The sequence below is a fragment of the Zea mays genome, chromosome 10 (genome assembly GCF_902167145.1).
Source record: "Zea mays cultivar B73 chromosome 10, Zm-B73-REFERENCE-NAM-5.0, whole genome shotgun sequence".
Lineage (NCBI taxonomy): Eukaryota > Viridiplantae > Streptophyta > Magnoliopsida > Poales > Poaceae > Zea > Zea mays.
In genome coordinates, this window is record NC_050105.1 from 151135202 (window position 1) to 151157803 (window position 22602).

General features: G+C 43.0%; 2 protein-coding genes across 2 annotated transcripts; one reads left to right on the top strand and one right to left on the bottom strand.

Annotated features, from left to right (window-relative positions):
• Nucleotides 1-14149: 14149 nt before the first annotated feature.
• Nucleotides 14150-18111, top strand: LOC103642217 (cell division protein FtsZ homolog 2-1, chloroplastic). Its single transcript, XM_008665530.3, has 8 exons — nt 14150-14419; nt 15040-15742; nt 15826-16125; nt 16246-16336; nt 16891-17015; nt 17278-17370; nt 17530-17595; nt 17670-18111. The coding sequence occupies exons 2-8, from the start codon at nt 15128-15130 to the stop codon at nt 17781-17783; spliced, it is 1404 nt and encodes a 467-aa protein (XP_008663752.1). The 5' UTR covers nt 14150-14419; nt 15040-15127; the 3' UTR covers nt 17784-18111.
• A 560-nt stretch (nt 18112-18671) lies between these two features.
• Nucleotides 18672-22408, bottom strand: LOC100283984 (mitochondrial carrier protein CGI-69). The gene is made up of 10 exons (NM_001156882.2): nt 22092-22408; nt 21500-21541; nt 21031-21165; nt 20895-20954; nt 20430-20600; nt 20085-20184; nt 19779-19870; nt 19490-19639; nt 19291-19349; nt 18672-19112 (listed from the first exon to the last, which is right to left on the bottom strand). The coding sequence occupies exons 1-10, from the start codon at nt 22227-22229 to the stop codon at nt 18971-18973; spliced, it is 1089 nt and encodes a 362-aa protein (NP_001150354.2). The 5' UTR covers nt 22230-22408; the 3' UTR covers nt 18672-18970.
• Between the last annotated feature and the right edge of the window lie 194 nt (nt 22409-22602).

Sequence of the window (22602 nt, forward strand, 5' to 3'; positions counted from 1 at the left end):
CAAGCAAGAACTTAGTTTATATTCTCAGATATTTGTATATCTTGTTCTAACCACTAATCAAGGGATCTAGTTGGGGGATAAAGTTTTAATTTTCAGGTTTCGCCTATCCACCCCCCCTCTAGGCGACTTTCAATTGGTATCAGAGCTAGGCACTTCATCTTGAGTCTAACAACTCGAAGTGATGGCTCGTAGAAGATCCCAAAAGAACAAGAAGACCCAGGAGAACAAGGAGGTAACTCTTGAGATATTACTTTCCGATTGTTCTAATTATGAGTCATGGTCTACTAGAGTAATAAATGCTTTTAGAACCATAAATCCACGATTAGAACAAATTATAGACAAGAGTATTTTTTCCTCTAATTTCAATGGAAAAATTAATTCCGAGGAGGATCAAAGATGTTATCGCTTAAACTATCTAGCTTTTGACATCTTAACTAATTCTATTAGCAAAGAAGATTATCGTGCCTTCATATCAAATTATAACGAATCAGTCCATGATGCGCATGATATTTGGACTAGAATTAAAAGCAAATTTAATAAGTCCAAACATGATAGTTCATTTTGTGCTTCTACTTCCTTTAGTATTTGTGATACTAACCCTTGCAAGGAAGAAGAAGAAAATGAACGGTGGAGACCAAACGATGAATCCACCTCTCCAAAAGGTTTGTCTTCCCATTTCGATTCCCACATGTGTTGTGTGGCTAATGCAAATGATAGCGGAAGCACAAATGAGGATGAGGAGGAAGAAAGGAGCTTTGTGCAACTCTACGCTCGCCTAAGCCAAGAAGATAAGGCGGCCATGCTCAAGCTTCTAGAAAGAGCAAGAGAGCAAGGCGAAGCTCGTCAAAGGTTAGAAAGTATTCTCTCCATGAAGATGCAATGCTTTGACGAGTTGACTAAAGAACATGAGGAGCTAAAGTGCTCTCATGTTGATTTGGTCCAAAGGTATGAAACTATTTCAATTGAGCAAGATAACGCTTTACATTGCATCGCTCAATTAGTAAATAAGAATACCTTGCTTAAGGACCAAGTAGAAAAGCTAAAAATTGAAAATCTAGCTTTTCAAGAAAAATATGATATGCTTCTATGCTCTCATGAAAATCTTAGAGATGATCATATCATATTAAACATTGCTCATGAGGTTGTGATAGAAAATTTAAAATCCCAACAACCTCACTCATGCACATGTATTCAAATTGATACTATATTACCATGTGCTAATGCTTGTTGTCCGTCGACAAGCAAATCTTCCTTTGAGCTAGAATTTGCAGGAACAAACGATGATTCATATCAAAAGCTCAAGGAAGAAAATGAGAGGCTAAAGATGAGCTTGACACAACTAAAAGGGAAATGCATTGCCCAACCCTCTCAAGATAACCGTGATCTCATGGTGAAGAAGCTTGAGACGGGAACAACCGTGGCATGCACTACATCCCTTGAAGAAAAGGTCAAGGATTTGAGGATTGCCAAGAGGAAGAAACAAAAGATGAAATTCAACACCTCCTCCAAAAGCCTCAACCACGCCTCCACAAAAGGTAACATCCAAGGTAATGATCAAGTCACACTTCACATTAAGAGGTGTAGTGAATGCTTTGAAGAAGGGCACTTGATTAAGTCATGTCCCTACATTAAAAATGGCTTGATTATTAACAAGGATGATAGACTTTGTTTTAAATGCTCCAAGAAGGGACACTTGCTTAGATCTTGTCCCCATTTAAAACAAAAAGGCATAGGGTTAGAAAAGAAAGTTCTTACTAACCAAGTAGCATGCAACAAGCGAGAAAAAAAAGAAATCTTCAAAACTTGCAAAACGCCTATGCTACACATGCCGAAAGAAGGGACATCAATGCAAGGATTGTCCCATTGGTAACAATTCCACTCCTAGCTTGTCAATTAATTCTCATGTAACTAGGCAACCCAAAATTGCAACTTGTGCTAGAAAGGTAATGAGTTTACCTAGTGCTAACACAAAGGACTTTTGGGTTCCTAGATCTTTGTTGACTAACCGTGATGGACCCATCAAGCGATGGGTACCAAAATATGCTTGACAAGCTTTGCAGGAAAAGGAGATGATATGAAGCCTTGGGGTGCTTGAGAGAGTCCATTCAACTCTTATCAACTCAAGCTATCAATCGTCAATGATCTATATACATGATTGACCCAAGGTTATTTTTCAAATTACTACGTCTTAAACTCATATCATCTCGAGGAAGTTATTGATGTTGTAGGAAATAAAGAATTATCTTATGCGGAAAAATCAAGGCCTACAACATGGAGGAAAGTCAAAGGATGGTAACCTCTATGCTTTTAAAGTACAAGTATTTTATTACGTGTCTTGTGTAGTCACATAAGAAATGTGTAGCGCTTCAAATGTCTTTAAAATTCATATCACCATTCTTTGAAGAATTTCCTCTCATATGGTAGATTGCATACCCATCATTTCCATCCTATGGTAATCTACATGCTTTAATTAGTTGCAAGTTTTCTCATGGCATGTTTCTTCGCTAAGTTATTCTATTATTGCCATGATTCTAGATATAGAGAGATATTTCAAATTCTTAAAAGACTAAGGTGTCATGTAAGGAATTCAAATTCTTAGGACACTTATAAGGAAAACTCTCTCTATAACTAGAATAGTGAGATTAATGTTTTTATCTAAGTAAACCAAGTAGTCTCACTGGTAGAGAATAAGTTTCTCTTTGGAAGCGTGTAATCTAGCATGAAAAGAAAATTCAATCCAATGTTTTATGATGTATTTCTACTTGCTCAAATTGGATATGATTCTTTCACATTTATCGCTTTCCAAATCATGAATTAGATTTATTCCTATAATCTCAAAGGATTATTTATGCTTGTTTTATGAGTTAAAATTGAGCATAACATCATCTATGGATAATCTAGTTCATGCTATGGAGTTTCCATGTTTTGGTAATCTAGCTTCTCATTCCTTATCAAAATGATTACAAAAATGGAAACTAGTGCTTGTGTTGCTACTAACATTTCTCTTGAGTTCAATTATGAAAATCTACAAGAGAGAAAGTGCACAAGCCTCATGGGTTGAGCTTCACCCAAAGGAAGAAAGGTAAAAGCAAAGGTATGGGAACTCATCTTCTTAAGTTTGGTTCCCATCTCAATGGGTATTTAATCTAAATTATCATATTCTACCCTTGTGAGGAATAGATTCTTTATTGGACCGAAATTAACTAAGTATGCATTCAATATCACTTTCATAAATGCGCTTATCCATTAGAATCTAATTCATGCCTTTGCTATATCCATTTTCATATTGATGCGCTTCTAAGTCATGATAATAAATTCCTTTGATTGATAAAAAATGATTAAAAAGGTGCTCATTCCTCTTTTCTGTTAATGTGCACTAACGTTAAGGAATTTACTTCATGTCTATGTGACTCATGGATGATGAATTATGCTTATTTCCTATCTAAAAGAAATCATCCATCACTATATACTCCCCTGTATTACTAACATTTTTCTTGAGTATTTTCAATAAGTTTGAAAGGAAAAAGAAGCCACTGCAAAGGGAGGACTCTCAAATGAAAGAGGAGAATATCAAGAACAACACCACCTACTTCCACGAAACAATCAATGGTGTGGTTGTGAGTATTCTAAATCTTTTATAATGAAAATACTAGGCTCAAGTTGTTTATTACAAATTTAATGAGCCTTGATCAAAGATGTATAATGGTTCTCTCTATTTGTCTTCCAAGTAAATACATCCATTCAATTCATTCAAATTCTTGATGCATATCTTTAGAGGGAGCCTCTTTCTATATCTTGATTATGTTGAGACTATTACTTTATCTTAGTAATTTCATATAGTCTCTTACATGAGAATAAGTTTCTCATATAGTATGCTACTCCACATCAATCCAACTTGTTAAAATAATGTCGTTTTTATCAAGGATTGTTGCTCTCATTACTAAAGTAGCATGCTTATTGGATTCTCCTATTTTAAAGCTTAATTCCTATTCCAATATGTTACTCTCTTGATCGCATCCATTGTTTGTTTGATCATAGAATAACATCAAATGACACTTAGTGCCTCATATTCTTTCCAATCGATACCTCTCTTGATATGCACTAAGTTAAAAGGAGAATTCATGATTCATTTATACAATTTGTGATCCACTTAATATATGTTAACCATGACTTAGAAAAGGATCACTAGTTGTAAGAACTCTCTCTTGTGCAAAATATTTTCACACATTGTCTTTGAGCATAGGACTTAAGCAAACAAAGACTAAGGACAAAAGCACAATGAAGAGAGCGTCTACAAGTAAAGGTACAAAACGGGTAAAACTTATTCCTATCATTTACATATGTACCTAAAATCTTCCTCTTATATACACTCTTTGCATATCTTGTATAAAAGGAAGAGAAAGCATGTCCCTTGCATTTATCCCTGCTTCATACCTAGTTTAACCTCTTAAAAAATTCACTCATACATTATTGCATCTTTGCTAAAACTAGATGAAGTGGTTCTATTGTCAAAGAGCTTAAAGCTTAACCTTGTAACGAGGATAAGCTACCTTTGTTCCAAAGGTGGATGGTCCTTAAGTCTCTTTGAAATCTTTAAAGGAAAATGCTTAAAATGTTTGCAACATGCTTTCATAAGTGCATAAACTGTCTTGAGCATCACACATATACTATGACACAATGCACTTCACTTTCTCTATGATATAGACTTGTTCTCATTAACCTAATTATGTGCACTTGGCATTTAAGGCCAAAATATGTATTCCTCTCAAGGCACATATTTAGGGGGAGAAATCTATATTATATAGAACTATGATCATGCTTAATTGACATATCTCTTGATCATATCTCTTTCATTTTGGTACAAATGCATATATCCTATTATTCCCGTACCATGACTACGACTAATATGTTTCCAAGTATATTACTATGCTAAGTCGTAGATTGAAAAGGAAATGGAGTCTTCGGCAAAGACAAGGCTTCCACTCAACTCTATTGGTATTATCTACCCTTCGCCATCACTCCATACTATCTCTCCACATTGGTATAATCTTTCACTCATATATTATTTACCAAAGGGAGAGACAACTTATAGAATGGGCTCTGATGACTCCGTTTTTGGCGATTCATGCCAAAGGGGGAGAGAGTATTAGCCCAAAGCAAAAGGACCGCACCACCACCCTAATATTAAAATGAGTTCAATTGAAAATTTCAGATTGATCTCTTATTGTGTTCAAAAGGGGGAGAAAGTAGTATTTCAAAAATCAATACCTTAAAACCCTCTTGAACTCTAAGAGGAGGATTTAATCTAGGGGGAGTTTTGTTTAGTCAAAGGAAAAGCTTTTGAAACAGGGGGAGAAATTTCCAAATCTTATGATTCATTTACCTTTGACTATTTACAAAAGACTTTGAAAAAGAATTTCCAAAACATTTGCAAAAACAAATCTTGAGGTGCAAGCATGGTCTAAAATGTTAAAAACAAAGAAAAGCATCCATGCATATTTTATGAAATGAATATTGGTTTAATTCCAAGCAATCTTTGCACCTATCCTATGCAAACTAGTTCAATTATTCTCTTATATATTTGCTTTGGTTTGTGTTGGCATCAATCACCAAAAAGGGGGAGATTGAAAGGAAAATAGGCTTTAAACCTTTTCCTAAAAGATTTTGGTGGTTGAATGTCCAACACAAACAATTGGACTAATTAGTTTGCTCTAGATTACATGTTCTACAGGTGCCAAAGATTCAACTCAAAACCAATAAAAAGAACAAGACAAGGTTCAAAAGAAAGGAGCAAAGAGAAACCGAAGTGCTCCCTGGTATGGCGCACCGGACAGTGTCCGGTGCACCACCGGACCGTGACCGGTGCACCAGGGAGGATTGCCTTCAAACTCTTCACCTTCGGGTTTCTCAGGCGCAGCCCACTATAATTCACCGGACTGTCCGGTGCACCACCGGACAGTGTCCGGTGCTCCAGAATGAAGCGGCTCTGAACTGGTCAGCTTCGGGAAAGTGGGAGGCCGCTCCGCTAAAATTCACCGGACTGTCCGGTGTACACCGGACTATCCGGTGTGCCAGCGGAGCAACGGTCATCTGCACGCAACGGTCGACTCTGCAAAGTGTACAGCTGAATTCAGAGTGTCAGAGCAGAAGTCAGAGGGGCACCGGACTGTCCGGTGCTGCACCGGACTGTCCGGTGCCACATGAGGACAAAGCCTCCAACGGTCGACCAGCTCCAATCTCAACGGATAGGATGACGTGGCTGGCGCACCGGACATGTCCGGTGTGCACCGGACTGTCCGGTGCGCCCATCGCCAGCAGCTTCTCCAACGGCTACAAAATTGGATGGTGGCTATAAATACCACTCCAACCGGCCACTTCAAGGTGTGGGAGCCCAAGCAACATTCCAAGTCATCTAGTTGACATACTCAAGCCCTCCCAACCACATATATTCATTGATCCATCCTATACACAAGATTTAGACCACTACAACCAACACAAGTGCCACAAAAGAGAGAGCAAGCAAAAGAGAGCTACTCATTTGAGTTTAGCACTAGTGCCTTGTGAGATTTGTCGAGAGATAGTGTGTGCTTCATCTTTGTGTTCATTTGTGCGTGGAGTATTGACTCCCATCGAACTTCCTCCAAAGTTTTGGAGGCTTGTAAAAGCTAGCAAGAGACACCAAAAAGTGTGGTGGTCCTTGTGGGATCGAGAGTGATCCTTGAGAAGAAGAAGAGCTCGCCGATCCTTGTGTGATCGGGGGAGAGAGGGAAAGGGTTGAAAAAGACCCGTCCTTAAGGGGACTCCTCAACGGGGACTAGGCCTTCGAGGGCCGAACCTCGGTAAAACAAATCACCCGTGTCCATTGTGGTTATTGCTTGTGATTTGTTTATGTTCCCTTGCTCCAAGTTTTCTTGCATCTTTATTTGCTAATATCATTTGGTGTTGCTTCAAGTTAAATTCCCATTTAGTGAAGCAACACGTTGCAAGAAAGAACTTGTCCTAGTGCTCTTCTCATCTAAGGCTTCTTGCTTTGTTTTTCTATAACTTACTAATTGTATTGATTTATCACTTCCGCATTATTTAGCAATACTCTCTTCAAGCAAGAACTTAGTTTATATTCTCAGATATTTGTATATCTTGTTCTAACCACTAATCAAGGGATCTAGTTGGGGGATAAAGTTTTAATTTTCAGGTTTCGCCTATCCACCCCCCCCTCTAGGCGACTTTCAGGTGCACCGGACACTGTCCGGTGTGCACCGGACAGTCCGGTGCGCCAGACCAGAGGTGCCTTCGGTTGTCCCTTTGCTCCTTTATTTTGAACCCAACATTGGTCTTTTTAATTGGCTTGTTGTGAACCTTTGGCACCTGTATAACTTATACACTAGAGCAAACTAGTTAGTCGAAATATTTGTGTTGGGCAATTCAACCACCAAAATTATTTAGGAACTAGGTGTAAGCCTAATTCCCTTTCACCAACACAAACAAAAAATAAGGTACAACTGTCAACAAAACAGCCGATCCAAAATACTCCATGCCCCGATGATGCCCATCGGGATTGACACGATCACAAAAGCGAAAATTGCAGCGCCTCAGAGCAAAGGAGAATCAGGCAAAGGAGCCAGAAAAAATATTCAATGACACGCATGTAGGATTACGGGGAGGCTACGCTAGCGCAAAACAAAAATTTTCATCCCCATAATACCAAGAACTACTGCGGTTATAGGTCATGGAATTACCACTAGACGCGCAGAGCAGCGGAAGACGTCTCGATGTAGACGAACGCGTCGAGCAGTGCCGTGCAGTCGCCGGCGTCCTTCACGTCCTCGCACGGTTCGTCCAAGTGCTCCAGATGTAGCACCTCCGAGGTATCCACACGTACAGGGAGGAAGCGCCGCGTACCGAACTGCTAGGTTCGCGACGGCGGCTTGGCGAGGGCGAGAGGTGGGCGGCGGCTGTTAGTTCGCTGGTGGCGAATTAGGTTATACTTAACCGCGCCCCCGCCCCTCATTATATAGGCGTTATGGTGGGCTTCTGACGCCGAGGCCCATCATTAACCCTAAAGCCCAGTCTAATTTCGGATCTAATCCGAATTAGGCTTCCTTCCCCTTAAGTGTGTGACCCTATAGGTTCACGTACAAATAGACATAGGCCGAGTACTCTTACTTGGCCCAATAATTGACAGCGGCCTCTAGCAAGACATGTCAACTCCCATGTGTACGTAAAGATCATATCAGACGAACCATTGCGACATTACGTACATGTTGTTCCCTTTGTCTCACGATATTTGGTCTGGCTCTAAGCTGACCTCTCTTTCTCGATACTGTGAATTGGAATCCTTTCAATGGTTAACTCTTAACCCTAGCACGACCATGCATTTCTTGATCCAATCACTCGAGGGGCCTAGAGATATCTCTCTCACAAAGAGAGGGACAAATTCCATCTTGACTGACCATGCCTCATAGCATGCTTCCTGACAAATCCAAAACTACCTTTATAACTACCCAGTTACGGGATAGCGTTTGATAGTCCCTAAGTAAGTCAATTCACATCTTGAGAACATGCGACAATCTCAGGTCTAAGGATACAATATTCATGTTGCAAGAAGAGAACTATATTACAATATCTCACGTTGGGTCGGTCCAGCCTCATGTCATACATGCGCCCACATTATTAGTTTAACATCTCCATGTTCATGACTTGTGAAATGTAGTCATCAACTAATACATGTGCTAGTCATCGACCCTGACTAGGGACATCATTTAGAATAACCATATAAGTAAAGAATCTCACAAACAATTCACATAATTGCTAATCAATACAAGGTGCCTTCCATGGATATTCAATTAAGCAATATATATATCATGGATACAAAGAAATATGCTCATCTCTATGATTATCTCTAGGGCATATTTCTAACAACGCATCCGCAGTATCCGCCACCACAAAAGAGTTGGAGACCAAAGGTCGTTGAGAAAAATCAAACGGCCACAAAGACAGAAAAAAACAACAACTGTGCAGCTCTCTGCAAGTATGGTAGACAGTCCGACTATAAAAGCCAGATCATCCGCACAGGACGCGGACCGTCCGACCCCTGAGGCCGAAGCATCCGCACTACACCAAGACACCTCCAAACGACGTACCGACACTCATGGAGGAAGACGGTCTGCAAGGAGAAGACCTGGTCGACTACAGAGCTATGCCAGAACACTTAGAAAATTAAGAAAGCAAGGTGACGAATTGGTCCGGACCAGTATGACGATCGGCGGTGTTGGGACTGACAGTTCGATCAAAGCTAAAAGGGTCACGTCTGTTGAGTCAACCATCTGGACCAAGGCCACTGCGTACCATCCTAGTAAGTGGCAAGATGCCTAAAAAACCCGATGTGATCATATCGAGTTAGTTGCTTTTGGTTCGCTCAGCTCCACCAAAAGGCAGGGGCATATGTTGGGCACCAAAAAGAGCTAGCGGACAGGTCCGACCCTAGAGCCGGACGGTCCGCGGTCCGGACAGTTCGCGCCTGTGGGCCGGACGGTCCGCGCGCGCAGAACAGATTAGGGTTCCGAGTTTTTTACCGTGTTTGTTAACGAAATTTGCGGGATTAGCTCGTGGAGTTTGTTTGTAACGGGTCCAGCCCCCTCCTCTATAAATACAGAGGTATACGACCGATTTATAATCATCAATCGAATCAATAACACTTCTTTTTCACATTTATTTCCTTTACAATTAGGAGTAGTTCTAGTTTAGCCTCTCGATCCCCAAATTCTCCGCTTCTATTCGACTCTACGTCGATTAGAGGAGTCTAGGTCGGCCTGCCCGAGCTTAGACATCACCTAGGATCTCTCCTCCCCGACGGGGTCCCTCCCGGGAGCGAGATTCAGGCGCCGCCGGTGATCTTCCGCCGCTCCTGCGCACGCGCGGACCGTTCGGCCCTAGGGCGCGGACCGTCCGGCCGTCAGGTAGGAATCCTAGCCTCGTGCCAGGCAGCGGACCGTCCGGCCCCTGGCCGCGGACCGTCCGCACCTGCGCAGAGAGCACCGCCGTTGTTTCGTGTTGAGTAATTGGCGCCCTAAAAAGGTGTCAACACCTTCCGATCCTCAAATTTTCCGCTTCTCTTCGACTCTACGTCGATTAAAGAAGTTTAGGTCGGCCCGCCAAGCTTAGACAACACCTAGGATCTCTTTTCCGTGACGAGGTCCCTCCCGGGAGCGAAATCCAGGCGTCGCCGACGACCTTCGCCGCCCATGCGCACGCGCAGACCGTCCGACATGTAGACGCAGACCGTCCGGCCCGTCAGGCAGGAAACCCTAGCCCTATCTCAGGTCGCGGACCGTACGCACCTGTACAGAGAGTAATTAGGGCCAAAAACACCAACAATAGTATACTTGGAAAACCAAAGCACATTCTCAGAGTTTTACGTGCCCTAACCACCGCCAGGTTGTTGTACTGGGTTTAGCGAGAAGCCGCCAGGTATACATGTCCAAAACGGGTCGGCCCGTGGTGCAGCCCGGCACCCGGCACGCCCAAGCACGGGGAAAGCCCGGCCCGGCGCGACGACCGGCGTGCCCGTGCCAGCCCGGCACGGTGCCCGTGCCGTGCTTGGGCTGCCATGTGGGCCCGTGGTGCAGGCACGAGCCCGGCCCACGTAAGCCGCGGCACGGCGCCGGCCCGTTAAGCCGTATAAGGCGTATTTCAGTCGCGTAAGGAGTACGCCTGCCGCCTGCGTAACCCTAGCATCCCATTTTCTGTCTCGGCCTCTCCGTCTCCTCTCCTCTCCAGCTCGTGACCGCGACAGGCGATTCGGCTCCGCCGCTCCGGTGTGTCGACGGAGCGGTGAACTCCGGTGTCCTCGCCTCCTGCTCGCTGCTCCTCTCCTCTCTTGCTCCATCCTCGCTCCTCTCTCCCTCGACCCTCACTAACCCTAACCCTAGAACTCGATCTTCGCCAAGCTCGCTCCTCTGCCTTTGCCGTCAGCCATCCGGTTCGTGGATCCGGTGCTCCGGTGTTGCAGGTAAGGTTTTCTTGCTCTTGGTCTCGTCTCTCTCTTAATCCGATTCGTCTTCTTGTGCTTGATCTTGTTGCTTCGATTCGTCTAGGTGTGCACCGTGTGTGTGCGCCGCGCGCCGTGAGGAGCCGGAGAAGCCGACCGAGGCGGCGGCCATGTCCACGGCCTCGGCTGACGACGAGCTCAGTCTCGAAGCAGTGATCGAGGAGCGGAGGCTTGAAGCGCAGAACGAGGCCGACGATGCCCGGTACCTCCTCCTTGGTACCACCTCCGCTGGTGCCACCGATCAGGACGGCGCCGGTGCACAAACGGGGACGGGCTCCACAAGCCCGACGGCCGACGCGATCACCTCTGTCCCTGTGGCTGGTAAACGTTCTAGAAGGAGAGGTCCGACCTCTAAGGTATGGCTGCACTTTGAGGAGGTAACTGCCGTTCAAAATGGTAAGGAGGTAAGAGTATCTGCCATTTGTCTTCACTGCAAGAATAGCATGTCTGCTAAATCTTCATCTGGAACTGGCCATTTGATCCGACACCTGGATGTTTGCCCTGCTAAGAAAGAAAAAGACAGAACTGGAAAAACACAGTCTTTGCTTAAATATAATGCTGATGGATCTGTTAATCACTGGGAGTATTCCCCTTCTGTTGCTAGAACTGAGCTCTGTCGTTTAATAGCTAGGCTAGACCTGCCACTTTGTTTTGGTGAATCTAGTGCTTTTCAGGAGTATATAACCCATGCCCACAATCCAAGGTTTATTAAATCTTCTAGGCAAACTACTGCTAGAGACTTGATCCGACTGTTTAATGAGCGTGTTGAACAACTGATTGAAGTACTTAAACATGTTTCATCTGTTGCTTTGACATCTGATATATGGTCTGGTAAAGCTAAAGAGGACTATATAAGTGTTGTTGCTCATTTTGTGAACTCTGATTGGTGTTTAGAAAAGAGATTACTTGGTCTTAGACCTATAGAGGTAGCTCATACAGGTCTTAACATTGTTGAACGTGTTGAAATGGTTGCAAATGACTTTAGCATTACTGATAAGATTTTTGCCATTGTGCTTGATAATGCCTCATCTAACAAAACTGCTATTGATGTTCTGAAACCTGTCTTTGCTGGTTATATTGGGCATTTGGTACCTTCACCTACTAGGAATGAGAGTGATTTGAGTAAAATATTTTTGCATCAGCGTTGTGCTTGCCATATTATTAATCTGATTGTTAAAAGTTGTTTGAAACGTTTACAACCATATCTTGAAGACTTTAGGACTGCTATAACTTTTTAAAACTCTTCAAATCAAAGAATTGCTTCTTATAAACAATATTGCATGAGTGTTGGTGTTAGACCACGTAAATTTGGAGTAGATATGGAAGTTAGATGGAATTCAACATTCCTGATGCTTAAACATTTAGTTCCTTATCAAAGCACTTTCTCTGTGTGGATTAGAACTAATTCTCCTGCCAAAGATGATGGGTCTTGTTTGTTGAGTGATAATCATTGGGTTGTTGCAGAAAAATTATTGTCTTTCTTTCAGTTATTCTATGACTCAACTGTTGCACTTTCTAGAATATATTACCCTACATCACCCTTAATGTTGCATCATATTTTGAAAATTGCTAGACATCTAAATGCATATGAGAACCATGAGCTTTTAAGAACTGCTGTAGTGCCTATGAAAACAAAATTTCTGAAATATTGGAGGGACATACCCATTCTTTATGCATTTGCTTTCATTCTTGATCCTAGAGCAAAGATGAGGGGCTTTCATAAAGTTCTTCAAAGATTATCTACTCTTAATGGCACTGATTATAGTAGATATCCTTCATGTATTAGAACCAAATTAACTAAGATGTACCAAATATATGAGGCCAAATTTGGAGGTATTTGCTTGACTCCTCAACCACAGTCAGCTAGTGTTTCTAGTAAGGCCACAGAGGCATGGGATGATATATATGGTGATGATGAAAGTTATAGCAATACTGGTACAGCTGGTACATCTACTGGTTTATCTGAGTTAACTTCTTACCTTGACAGTGACACTGAAACTAAATTTGGGCCTGATTTCAACATTCTTATGTGGTGGCAACGCCACAATCAAACTTATCCTATTCTTTCTATACTAGCTAAAGATGTGTTGACTGTCCCTGTTTCTACAATATCTTCAGAATCTACTTTCAGTCTAGCTAGCAGGGTGCTCGAGGAGCGACGACGACGGTTGACGACAGACATGGTGGAGGTGCTCTCCTGTATCAAAGATTGGGAGTTGGCTGACCAGCACAAGCAGCATACTGTGGAGAAGGAAACCAAAGACCTTGAAGCAACCTTTGAGGATATGTACCTAGATGATGAGCAGCGAGTATCACCAGGGAACAAAAGAAAGGAAGCAGCACCACAGAGTTCAAGAAGGGCTGGAGCTGGACTATGAACTTTTAAGTTCTCTACTTCTCTTATCTGCTGTAAATCTGTAATATGCTCATATGGACTGACTGTGGACTGAACACTGAACTATGAACTTATAAATACTTTAAGGAGCTGGCTGTACTCTTTTCCTTCCTAGGGTTTTCTCACGAAGTGTGAGTTTTTACCTAGGAAGGTTTTTAATGAGGCAGCATTGCACTAAAGCTCCAAACCATTTAAAGACTATTTTGTAGCCTATTTGACTTGTAATCTTGTATTCTGTTAACTCTGAATTTTGTCATGTGGATTATGTAACTGGGCCCGAGTCCGGCACAGCACCAACGAGCTGCCCGTGCCCCCGGCCCGGCCCGGCCCGATTAACAGTTGGCGTGCCGTGCCTGGGCAGGGATTTGGGCCCACGTGCCAGTCCGGCCCGGCCCGTGACACTGGCGTGCCGTGCCTGAGCACACCAAAGTCGTGCCGGGTCCAGCCGTGCCCGTGCCGGGCTGGCCCGGCACACCCATTTGGACATATATACCGCCAGGCGCCCCGCGCCCTACCCCTACGCCCACCCCACCCGACCCGGGCACACAACACCAATTCACCAAACTTCTCAAGACTGTCACTGTCCACTCCACCACCTCACTTGCGATGCGAACAAGAGCAAAGCCCTGAAATCCTTCTCCCCCTGCACGCACCAGCCCGGCACACCCATTTGGACATATATACCGCCAGGCGCCCCGCGCCCTACCCCTACGCCCACCCCACCCGACCCGGGCACACAACACCAATTCACCAAACTTCTCAAGACTGTCACTGTCCACTCCACCACCTCACTTGCGATGCGAACAAGAGCAAAGCCCTGAAATCCTTCTCCCCCTGCACGCACCTGCAGACCTGCTCTCTCGCGCGCATCTCCCGTGCCCCTCACTGTTTAGTGGCGACGACTGGGCGACAGTCGCCGCCGCCGCCCGCTAGGGGCCGTGCCCCTGGTCTCCATCTTCGGGCGCTTCGCCCACCAGGTACGCCAGCCCACCCTGCCTCTTCCGTTCCGCCTGATCGAAACCGAGCGCTCAGAAAACCCTAGCTCAAGCTATTCGAGTTCAGATCTGATCCCATCCGATTGCAAGTGGATAATCCCAGCAGGCTACAGACGTGTATTTTTTTTTCACCCACGATGCTTTTCGTTTATTTACCTGGGTCCGCCCTTCCTGATATATCCAGCCTGTATGTACTATGTAATTTCATTCACTCTCTAATGTGGTAAAGTCAAGGTTCGTCGTAATTGCTTAGCCTATGTTATCTTGCCCCCTGTGGACATGATTCATTTTGTAGCCATTGTCTTGTCCTCTGAAACATTTTGTTATTTGCATTTTTGGGGAAATTGAAACCTCTCCCTAGTCTCTACATATATGTTTTTTCTTTGTATATGCTTATCAATCAGTGTATCACTTACCCGTGAAACATAGGTGCTCGCTGTTGCACAAATCAGCCTGCTTTTCTTTGGCATTGTCTTGCAAATATCCACATTTGCAACATTTGAACCCTTTTATATTGATGGCATGCAATTCGTTGTTTTCTTGGTTCTCATTTTCTGTCTTTTGTATTTGCCTAATTCATCCGGTCCCATTTTTTACTGTAGATATGAGCAGCTGGCAATTCGATTTTGAGGCCATTATTTGATAACCCGGGACAAGTGCACTGTTACCTGACCATTTTAGCTTGTTCAGATGGCTACACAGTTGCCATGCTTCACACAGCTCAGTCCACCGTCTTGTAGTTGGATAAAAGATGTCGGGAACTGCAAGGCTACGCCTGATAGGGTAGCCAGAAGTGCCCGAGCTTTGGGCCACTGTCACTTCCGGTGCTGTGCAGGCCCCCGTAGTGCAAACTCTTTCAAGAAGAAAGACTCTTTCGAGAAGAAAGACTCTTTCCTCGAACTTCATCCGGAGGTATCTCTGCTCCGTGGCGAGAAGAGTGCCGAGGTTGTGCCAATGAAAGGTTCCTCTGATGGGGGTCTGTTAGAGGGACTGGGGGTGCCGCCGGACCGAAATGATTACAGTGAGGCTAAGATCAAGGTAGTTGGAGTTGGAGGCGGGGGTTCGAATGCAGTCAATCGGATGATTGAGAGCTCCATGAACGGCGTTGAGTTTTGGATCGTGAACACTGATGTGCAGGCCATAAGAATGTCTCCTGTGCTCCCCCACAATAGACTGCAGATTGGACAGGAGTTGACTCGAGGCCTGGGCGCTGGGGGAAACCCTGATATTGGGATGAATGCAGCAAAGGAGAGCAGCGAGTCCATTCAGGAAGCTCTTTTTGGTGCTGACATGGTTTTTGTGACGGTAAAATTCTAACTGATAGTTGGGTTCACATGTGAAATCATTAGGCACTGAGTTTTCCAATGTTGTTCTGATTCATACTGCAGGCTGGAATGGGTGGAGGAACTGGAACTGGAGGTGCTCCTGTGATTGCTGGAATAGCCAAGTCCATGGGTATACTAACCGTTGGCATAGTCACAACGCCTTTCTCGTTCGAGGGGAGAAGACGGGCAGTTCAAGCTCAGGAGGGAATAGCAGCATTGAGAAATAGTGTGGACACCCTAATCGTCATCCCAAATGATAAGTTGCTGTCTGCTGTTTCTCCAAATACACCTGTAACTGAAGCATTTAATCTGGCTGATGATATTCTTCGTCAAGGCATTCGTGGCATATCTGATATAATTACGGTAAATATGGTGATGATACTAGTTTTAGATCACCAAGTTACAGTGAAATTCAAGATATTATATTTGAGCATTCAGATATATTTAATTTACAAAAAGTTAACTTGCTCTTCTCCTTTTCAGGTTCCTGGGTTGGTTAATGTTGATTTTGCTGACGTACGTGCTATCATGCAAAATGCAGGGTCATCCTTGATGGGTATAGGGACTGCTACAGGTATTACATTAGGAATAAGATTTTTTTATTAGTATGGTACGATCTAACTCCATTCATTCTGCAAGCTAGAATTCCGTTTTATTTACCCTGCGCGTTGGCAAAATTTCTGATACAGTAAGGTAGGAGAAGCACTGCTAGAAAAAGAAGTCAGTTGGTATAGTTTGGTGTTGAACAGAGTATGTAACACTTGTAAGAGCACTTCATATGCTATCATAACTTAAATCTTTTAATTTTGGTATAGCTTCCATATTTTATTTTCCCTTTGGCGTTAAGGGAAGAACATTGAATGTTTTCTCCCACTTGCAGTTATTTTCAGCTAGTATGCAAAGTTAATTGCTTGGATATTGCTGCTGAAAAAATCGTGAGAACCACTTTGATGTTTATACGAAAGTATGTCTATTGATGATAATTTTCATGTCGAGGGCAATGATTTAGGTTTAGGTTGCTTGGGCTACAGTGTGCAATTTTTATACTTGTATACATCTAGAGATCATTTATGACTGTTGAATTATACCTGTGAGCTCATGTTTCGTGTCACTCATTATTTCTTTCAGGAAAGTCAAGAGCAAGGGATGCTGCTCTTAACGCCATCCAGTCGCCGCTGCTTGATATTGGAATTGAAAGAGCCACAGGCATTGTGTGGAATATCACTGGGGGAACTGACCTGACTTTGTTTGAGGTTTGGTCCAGCCATTTTCTAGTATTCTCCACACAATGTAGATTGTTTTTCCGACTTGAATTTTGTTAATTTTACATACATCTTAGCTAACATGGCAAAACTGAGCATGCTTTGTATTTGACTTTGCTTGCCCTTTCGTGTTTCAAAAGACTGGGAAAAAACATTCACGATCAGCTCCTAGGGTCATGTTCTCTATCATGTTTGTTTTTATAAGCAATAGGGGTTAAGAAATCAGAGGTGCTTGCATTTTTGTTGCTTTCAGGTGAATGCTGCGGCCGAAATTATCTACGACCTTGTCGATCCAAACGCTAATCTGATATTTGGCGCCGTCATAGACCCGTCACTGAGTGGGCAGGTAAAAGCCTTGGGTTTGTTTCAGTATAGTATACCCAATCAATATGCTGCATAAGACAACACTCATATGTGTATCTTGGCATTTTCTGGGAAATGAGATTTGCTTGGTCATTTGGGATCTGTTGGGAAAATTCTTGTTCACGTAGTTCTGTCCATGCAGGTGAGCATAACCTTGATAGCTACTGGCTTCAAACGGCAGGATGAACCAGAAGGCCGCGTGTCGAAGGTACCTCTTGTCAAGCAATTTACTACTACTAGGGCCCCTATTCTTACAGTTTTTTGCTTGCATTGCAACCAAAGGGTGGGCAACAAGGTGAGAATGGCCGACGCCCATCCCCAGCAGAGGGCAGCAGCACGGTGGAGATCCCAGAGTTCCTGCGACGAAGAGGACCTTCTCGCTTCCCACGAGTTTGACTGTCCTGTCCTGCACCTGTATGATATGCTCCACCCACCCTTAGGTCAGAATTAGATGATCTTGTATGGCACCTAGTCTTCTCTAGGCATCGATCGTCTCTAGCGGTTTGTTCTTTCTAGTTTTCTTTTTTTCCCCGCCACCAATTCTTATGGTTATGGTCATCAATAATGTGTAGCTGCTGTGAGCTCTCTAGCGCTATATGTAATGTAGTCCGTGGAGAATGTGTTTTCCCTGTTACACTGGATCTGATTAGAATGGTAGCTGAAGAAGTGATGGTTGCCTGCATTAGTATGGTAGCTGACCAAGGCCATGTTTGTTTTCCTCCCAGATTAAATATTCCAGCAAATTGATTATATAAGCACTAAGGGGGTGTTTGTTTGGGATTATAATCTGTTCAGATTATTTATATAATTCAACAACTACTTTAAAAATTGTTGGATTATATAATTTGGACAGATTATAATATCAAACCAACACCCACTTACACCCCTTAAGTCGAGAGCTGAATGGGTACAGTACTCGATGCTAGAGGTATGTCAAAGTTGTGACAGGTCGTGATACGTCGTCAAGTCTGCGATTCTGGCAACTTCATTAAATAAAAACCTAATAGCAGATCGAGGGTTCCTCCGTTATTAATTGTTTTGTTTGGTTTAAATCATATTTGTTTAAGTTTAATCGTAATAAGATAATACACTAGAAAGTGAAACTGGTCTATTATTATCATGGATTATTAATTGTGTTGTTTGATTCACGTATTTATAATAAATTATATTTGTTTATATTTATAATAAATCATATTTGTTTAAGTCTAACCGTAATAGATAATACACTAAAAAGGAACCAAATAGCACATTTACGTTATATTTCGGTTCACCACCTTAATTTTAATTACATAGTGTGCGACTCATGTGTTGAGCAATCTGTTAGAACATAAACCTTTGCCACTTGTACATAAAATCCTAGCCACTACATACGTGGCTAGATACGTAGATCTCGTTGCGATATAACTCAGGTTATAAGCTAGCCACTAGATGCATAAAAACCCATCTTAGAAGTAACAGTTTGTAATGGAATGGAGGGATAACATTTATCTGTCATGGACTACCGTAAAAAAATGTGTTTCTTTGAATAGCGACATTCCTAATCCTACTTGTGCCATTAGGGCGTGCTAATCGAGCTCATCGAATCATAGGTCTGCTGCATTGCTCGTGTTCTTGTGCATGAGGTGCTTCACAACTTCGTAGGAGGAGACGACGATGCCCACCGACGGGCCTGCGCGCCCCATTCGAGGGCCTGCGCCTCTGAACAGACCTTCCACACCTTCCTTCCTGCAACGGTACCCAAAGTGTTATTCTCCAATACCATGACAACAATGGCACTGAGATGCAACCAAGCTAGGACTTCCAGAATGTACACTCCAATATCTTAGCCAAACCTCTATTATGAACAGACCACCTATCAATCTTATATCCAATTCTAACCCAAAAAAAAAGGTTAGGTACATACCTCCAAACCTCAAGCAATATGCGCCTTGTGTTCATGCTCAATACCCTTTCAGGATCCTTCTGCCAGCAGAATGCAGGATTCACCGTCGATTAAGTTATTGTCTGACCCCAAATTAAAATGCAAAGACAGACCAAACAAGCACTAGACAGAAAAAACTGAACTTGGAATGGAGATAACTAGCCCAAACCCTTGCACTTGCCTCTATTTGTCTGCGTGTCTTGGCAACATCAAGAGGGCAGGTAGCGCCCGCAGAGATAACCCCAGCAATAAAGCCTGCAGAAAAGTTCGCCCCCAATATAACTGTCGCGTTGCTTTGATCACCGAATAGTCGTGTCACATGTCGTCTAATCTGTACAAGTACCATTTGGAAGATAAAAATTAAGGTTGCCACCATATCCTTTTTTTTTTCTTCAAACAGGTCATGCTAAGTCCGATTCTGTCTTAAGCCAAGGTACAACAAACAGAACTCAAGTAGAGTAGTAGCTCACTGGTTCAAGAACTGTCCAGCATATAGCTGAGTAGGGCGCATCGCGTGCTAGTTGCGCTCCCAGACCAGTCCATAGGAGGTGGTATCCTCGCACTGTTTCCAATTTCCAAAGACCATAGCTCAATATTCACGCTAAACGAAAACAAATGCTGCAATTCATTTGAAGTTTCATATGTATGCATTTGTGCAAAAACAATGCGGTCCACAAGAGTTAGAAGTTCAATGCATTATGTTTGCATCTTTTAAATACAATGACAATAACTGTATGTTTTGCCAATTGCATCTAAAAAATAGTCGTGGCACTTACCGTTTTCAGGGCTCTTGATGCTCTGTCTTGATGAAAGCACACCTATCAAGGTCTTCCACATTCCAGGGGGCTTCCCTCCAACATTTGATTCTTTGAAGGCCTATTTTTTTTTAAAAAAAAAACCAAATAAACATTTGATCACTGAATAGGAGGTAGCAACATGTTGCACCCACATAATACAAAGATACACTGATACACAACCAAGTTTTCGCATTATTAGCTGAAGTAAGTATGTTGTCAACTTAACTTTAGAATTCTTTCCTTGACTATTAAGAAACAGAGCATGAGGTGTTATTTAATTTGACTGCTAATACACAACCATGCAAGAAAGTCCAAGATGCTGACCTGCATACGTGTTCTTGCTAACTCAATAGGGCAACAAGTTATGCATGCCAATGATCGTGCAATAGAGCCAGAAATAAGAGGAGCATATGGTCTAAGCTTGGGACAATTGCGGTCCGAGTATTCTTCAATCCAATTGCGCAATAAATCGTAACTAGGCAGATATATTCCAACCTGAAGGAGAAAACACAAAAGAAAATAACCTGTTACGGCATGCCTACTGAAAACACATATGTATACTTCAAAATATGGAATCATACATGTCTGTGATGTTCACTTTACTAGAGTACAAGTCAATTGGGACATGGAGGGAGACAAAATATTCATGAATCATGATCGCTGGAAGTGTGGTTAAATGAAGTTCCAGATACAATGCATGTGCAGATACAATATGCATCACTGCCTGGTATATTGTGATATATTACATTGATATTACAGGGTAAAAAAATATCAGCTGAAAGAATTTACCGTTGGTACAGCCAATGCCAGGCTTGCACCAGTACCTCTCCATAGTCTAAAAATTCCTTCCTGCAGATACTAATTTAATAGGTGATAGATAGAAAAGAAAGAGCACAATGAAGAGAGATGCTCAACAAGAACTTGCCTGTCTAGTGACTTTAGAGAACACATCCATAGTTCCTCTGTACTGAAAGCATTCAGGACTGCAGGACGAGCATGGGCCTAAACCATTGATTCCACCAGTGCTGCATGATGGATAGCACCTAAAATCTGACCATATCTGAGCAATTTATTTTAGAGAAAAATAATAAATAATTGCACGTAAACAATTCATCTGACATATGATTTTCTGTAACACGCACGACAAAATTATTTGAACTACCAGAATCGTTAGGGAAGTGATTTCTCTGTACTGTTCAAAACCTGCAATATTGTTGAATGGATCCAAAGAGATTCTTTATATGATTTCAGCTTACAACCACGTAGTACTATAGTTTCTCCCTATGATTACTTTTTTTTGAAGAGAAGGCATTGGAAAGTAGAAGGCACTAGAAAGTTTCGCATTGGAAGCATTGGCATCATAAATCATCCATTGATTCGTGATCCAGGCTTACCGGGTTATAAACAACTCCAGCAGCTTGTGCTTGCAACCTCGTCTGCAAGAGGAAAAGAGGACCGAATGAACATCAGTATCCGTACACATTCCAAATCCATTAGCAAAATAGCAGAGGCAGCCTGAAGTGTGGTCGTGCAATCCAACTATCAAGTCATGAAAAAATTTCAAAAAAATTATAGATATGCTATATAGTCTATCAATGTATCATGTTAAGATATATATAAAAAAATTCTATCCAATATAAAAAACGAACAAATGATGGAGCTTTCTCTTTTTTATCTCTCTTCACACAGAATAAATTAGAACTTAAAATTTGATACATTCACATTGATAAAGTACACAATGAAGTACATCTATATTTTTTTTTGGGATTTTTTTTCATGATTTTTGATAGTCTGATTGCAGTGCACTGTGATTGTATGAGAAGCTTTATTGTTCCCGAAGATCTCTCCGCGACGAGTAGTAAGTTCCAATCCACTCAATTCAATTCATTGACGAATCATGTGGGCAAAGATGAATAATTTGGCACACAACCGACAAGACCCTCTTCTCTAGAAGCGAAAGAGGCAACGACGGGGTCACCGACGTACCTTGGCGACGTCGAGGGGGTTGACGAGGACGGCTGACACGACGGCCGCGCCTGCCGCCGCCACGGCCCGCTCGGCGAATCCGATGTCGCGCTCCGTCGCAGGCGGCTTCGGCGGCGGCGGCCCCTGGCCTTGCTCCATGGCTGGCCGGCCGCGGTGAGAGCGGAGGCGGGGGGAGGAGCCGGCGGGAGGAAGCGCGCTGAAATCGCGGAGAAATTCGTAAGGGCGGGGATGGAGGAAAAGGCAAGAAGATGGTGGAGACGTCGCTCCACTCGACACGTCGCCTCCCGAGAGAAAGTGACACGTAACAAGTTCGCGACGACGTGTTTTGCATCTCTGCGTCGGCTTGTACTGCTGTGCTTTGACCTAGAAGAGAATGATGACGTGGCTTTGCTTGGATCTCGGTCCAGGAATATACTTGGCATTGCCCATTGGCGCTGATCGAGCTGAGACAGCAACACTGCACACAGCTTCAGTAAGCTTAATAACTATGCCCTCTGAACGCAAGAGGCAC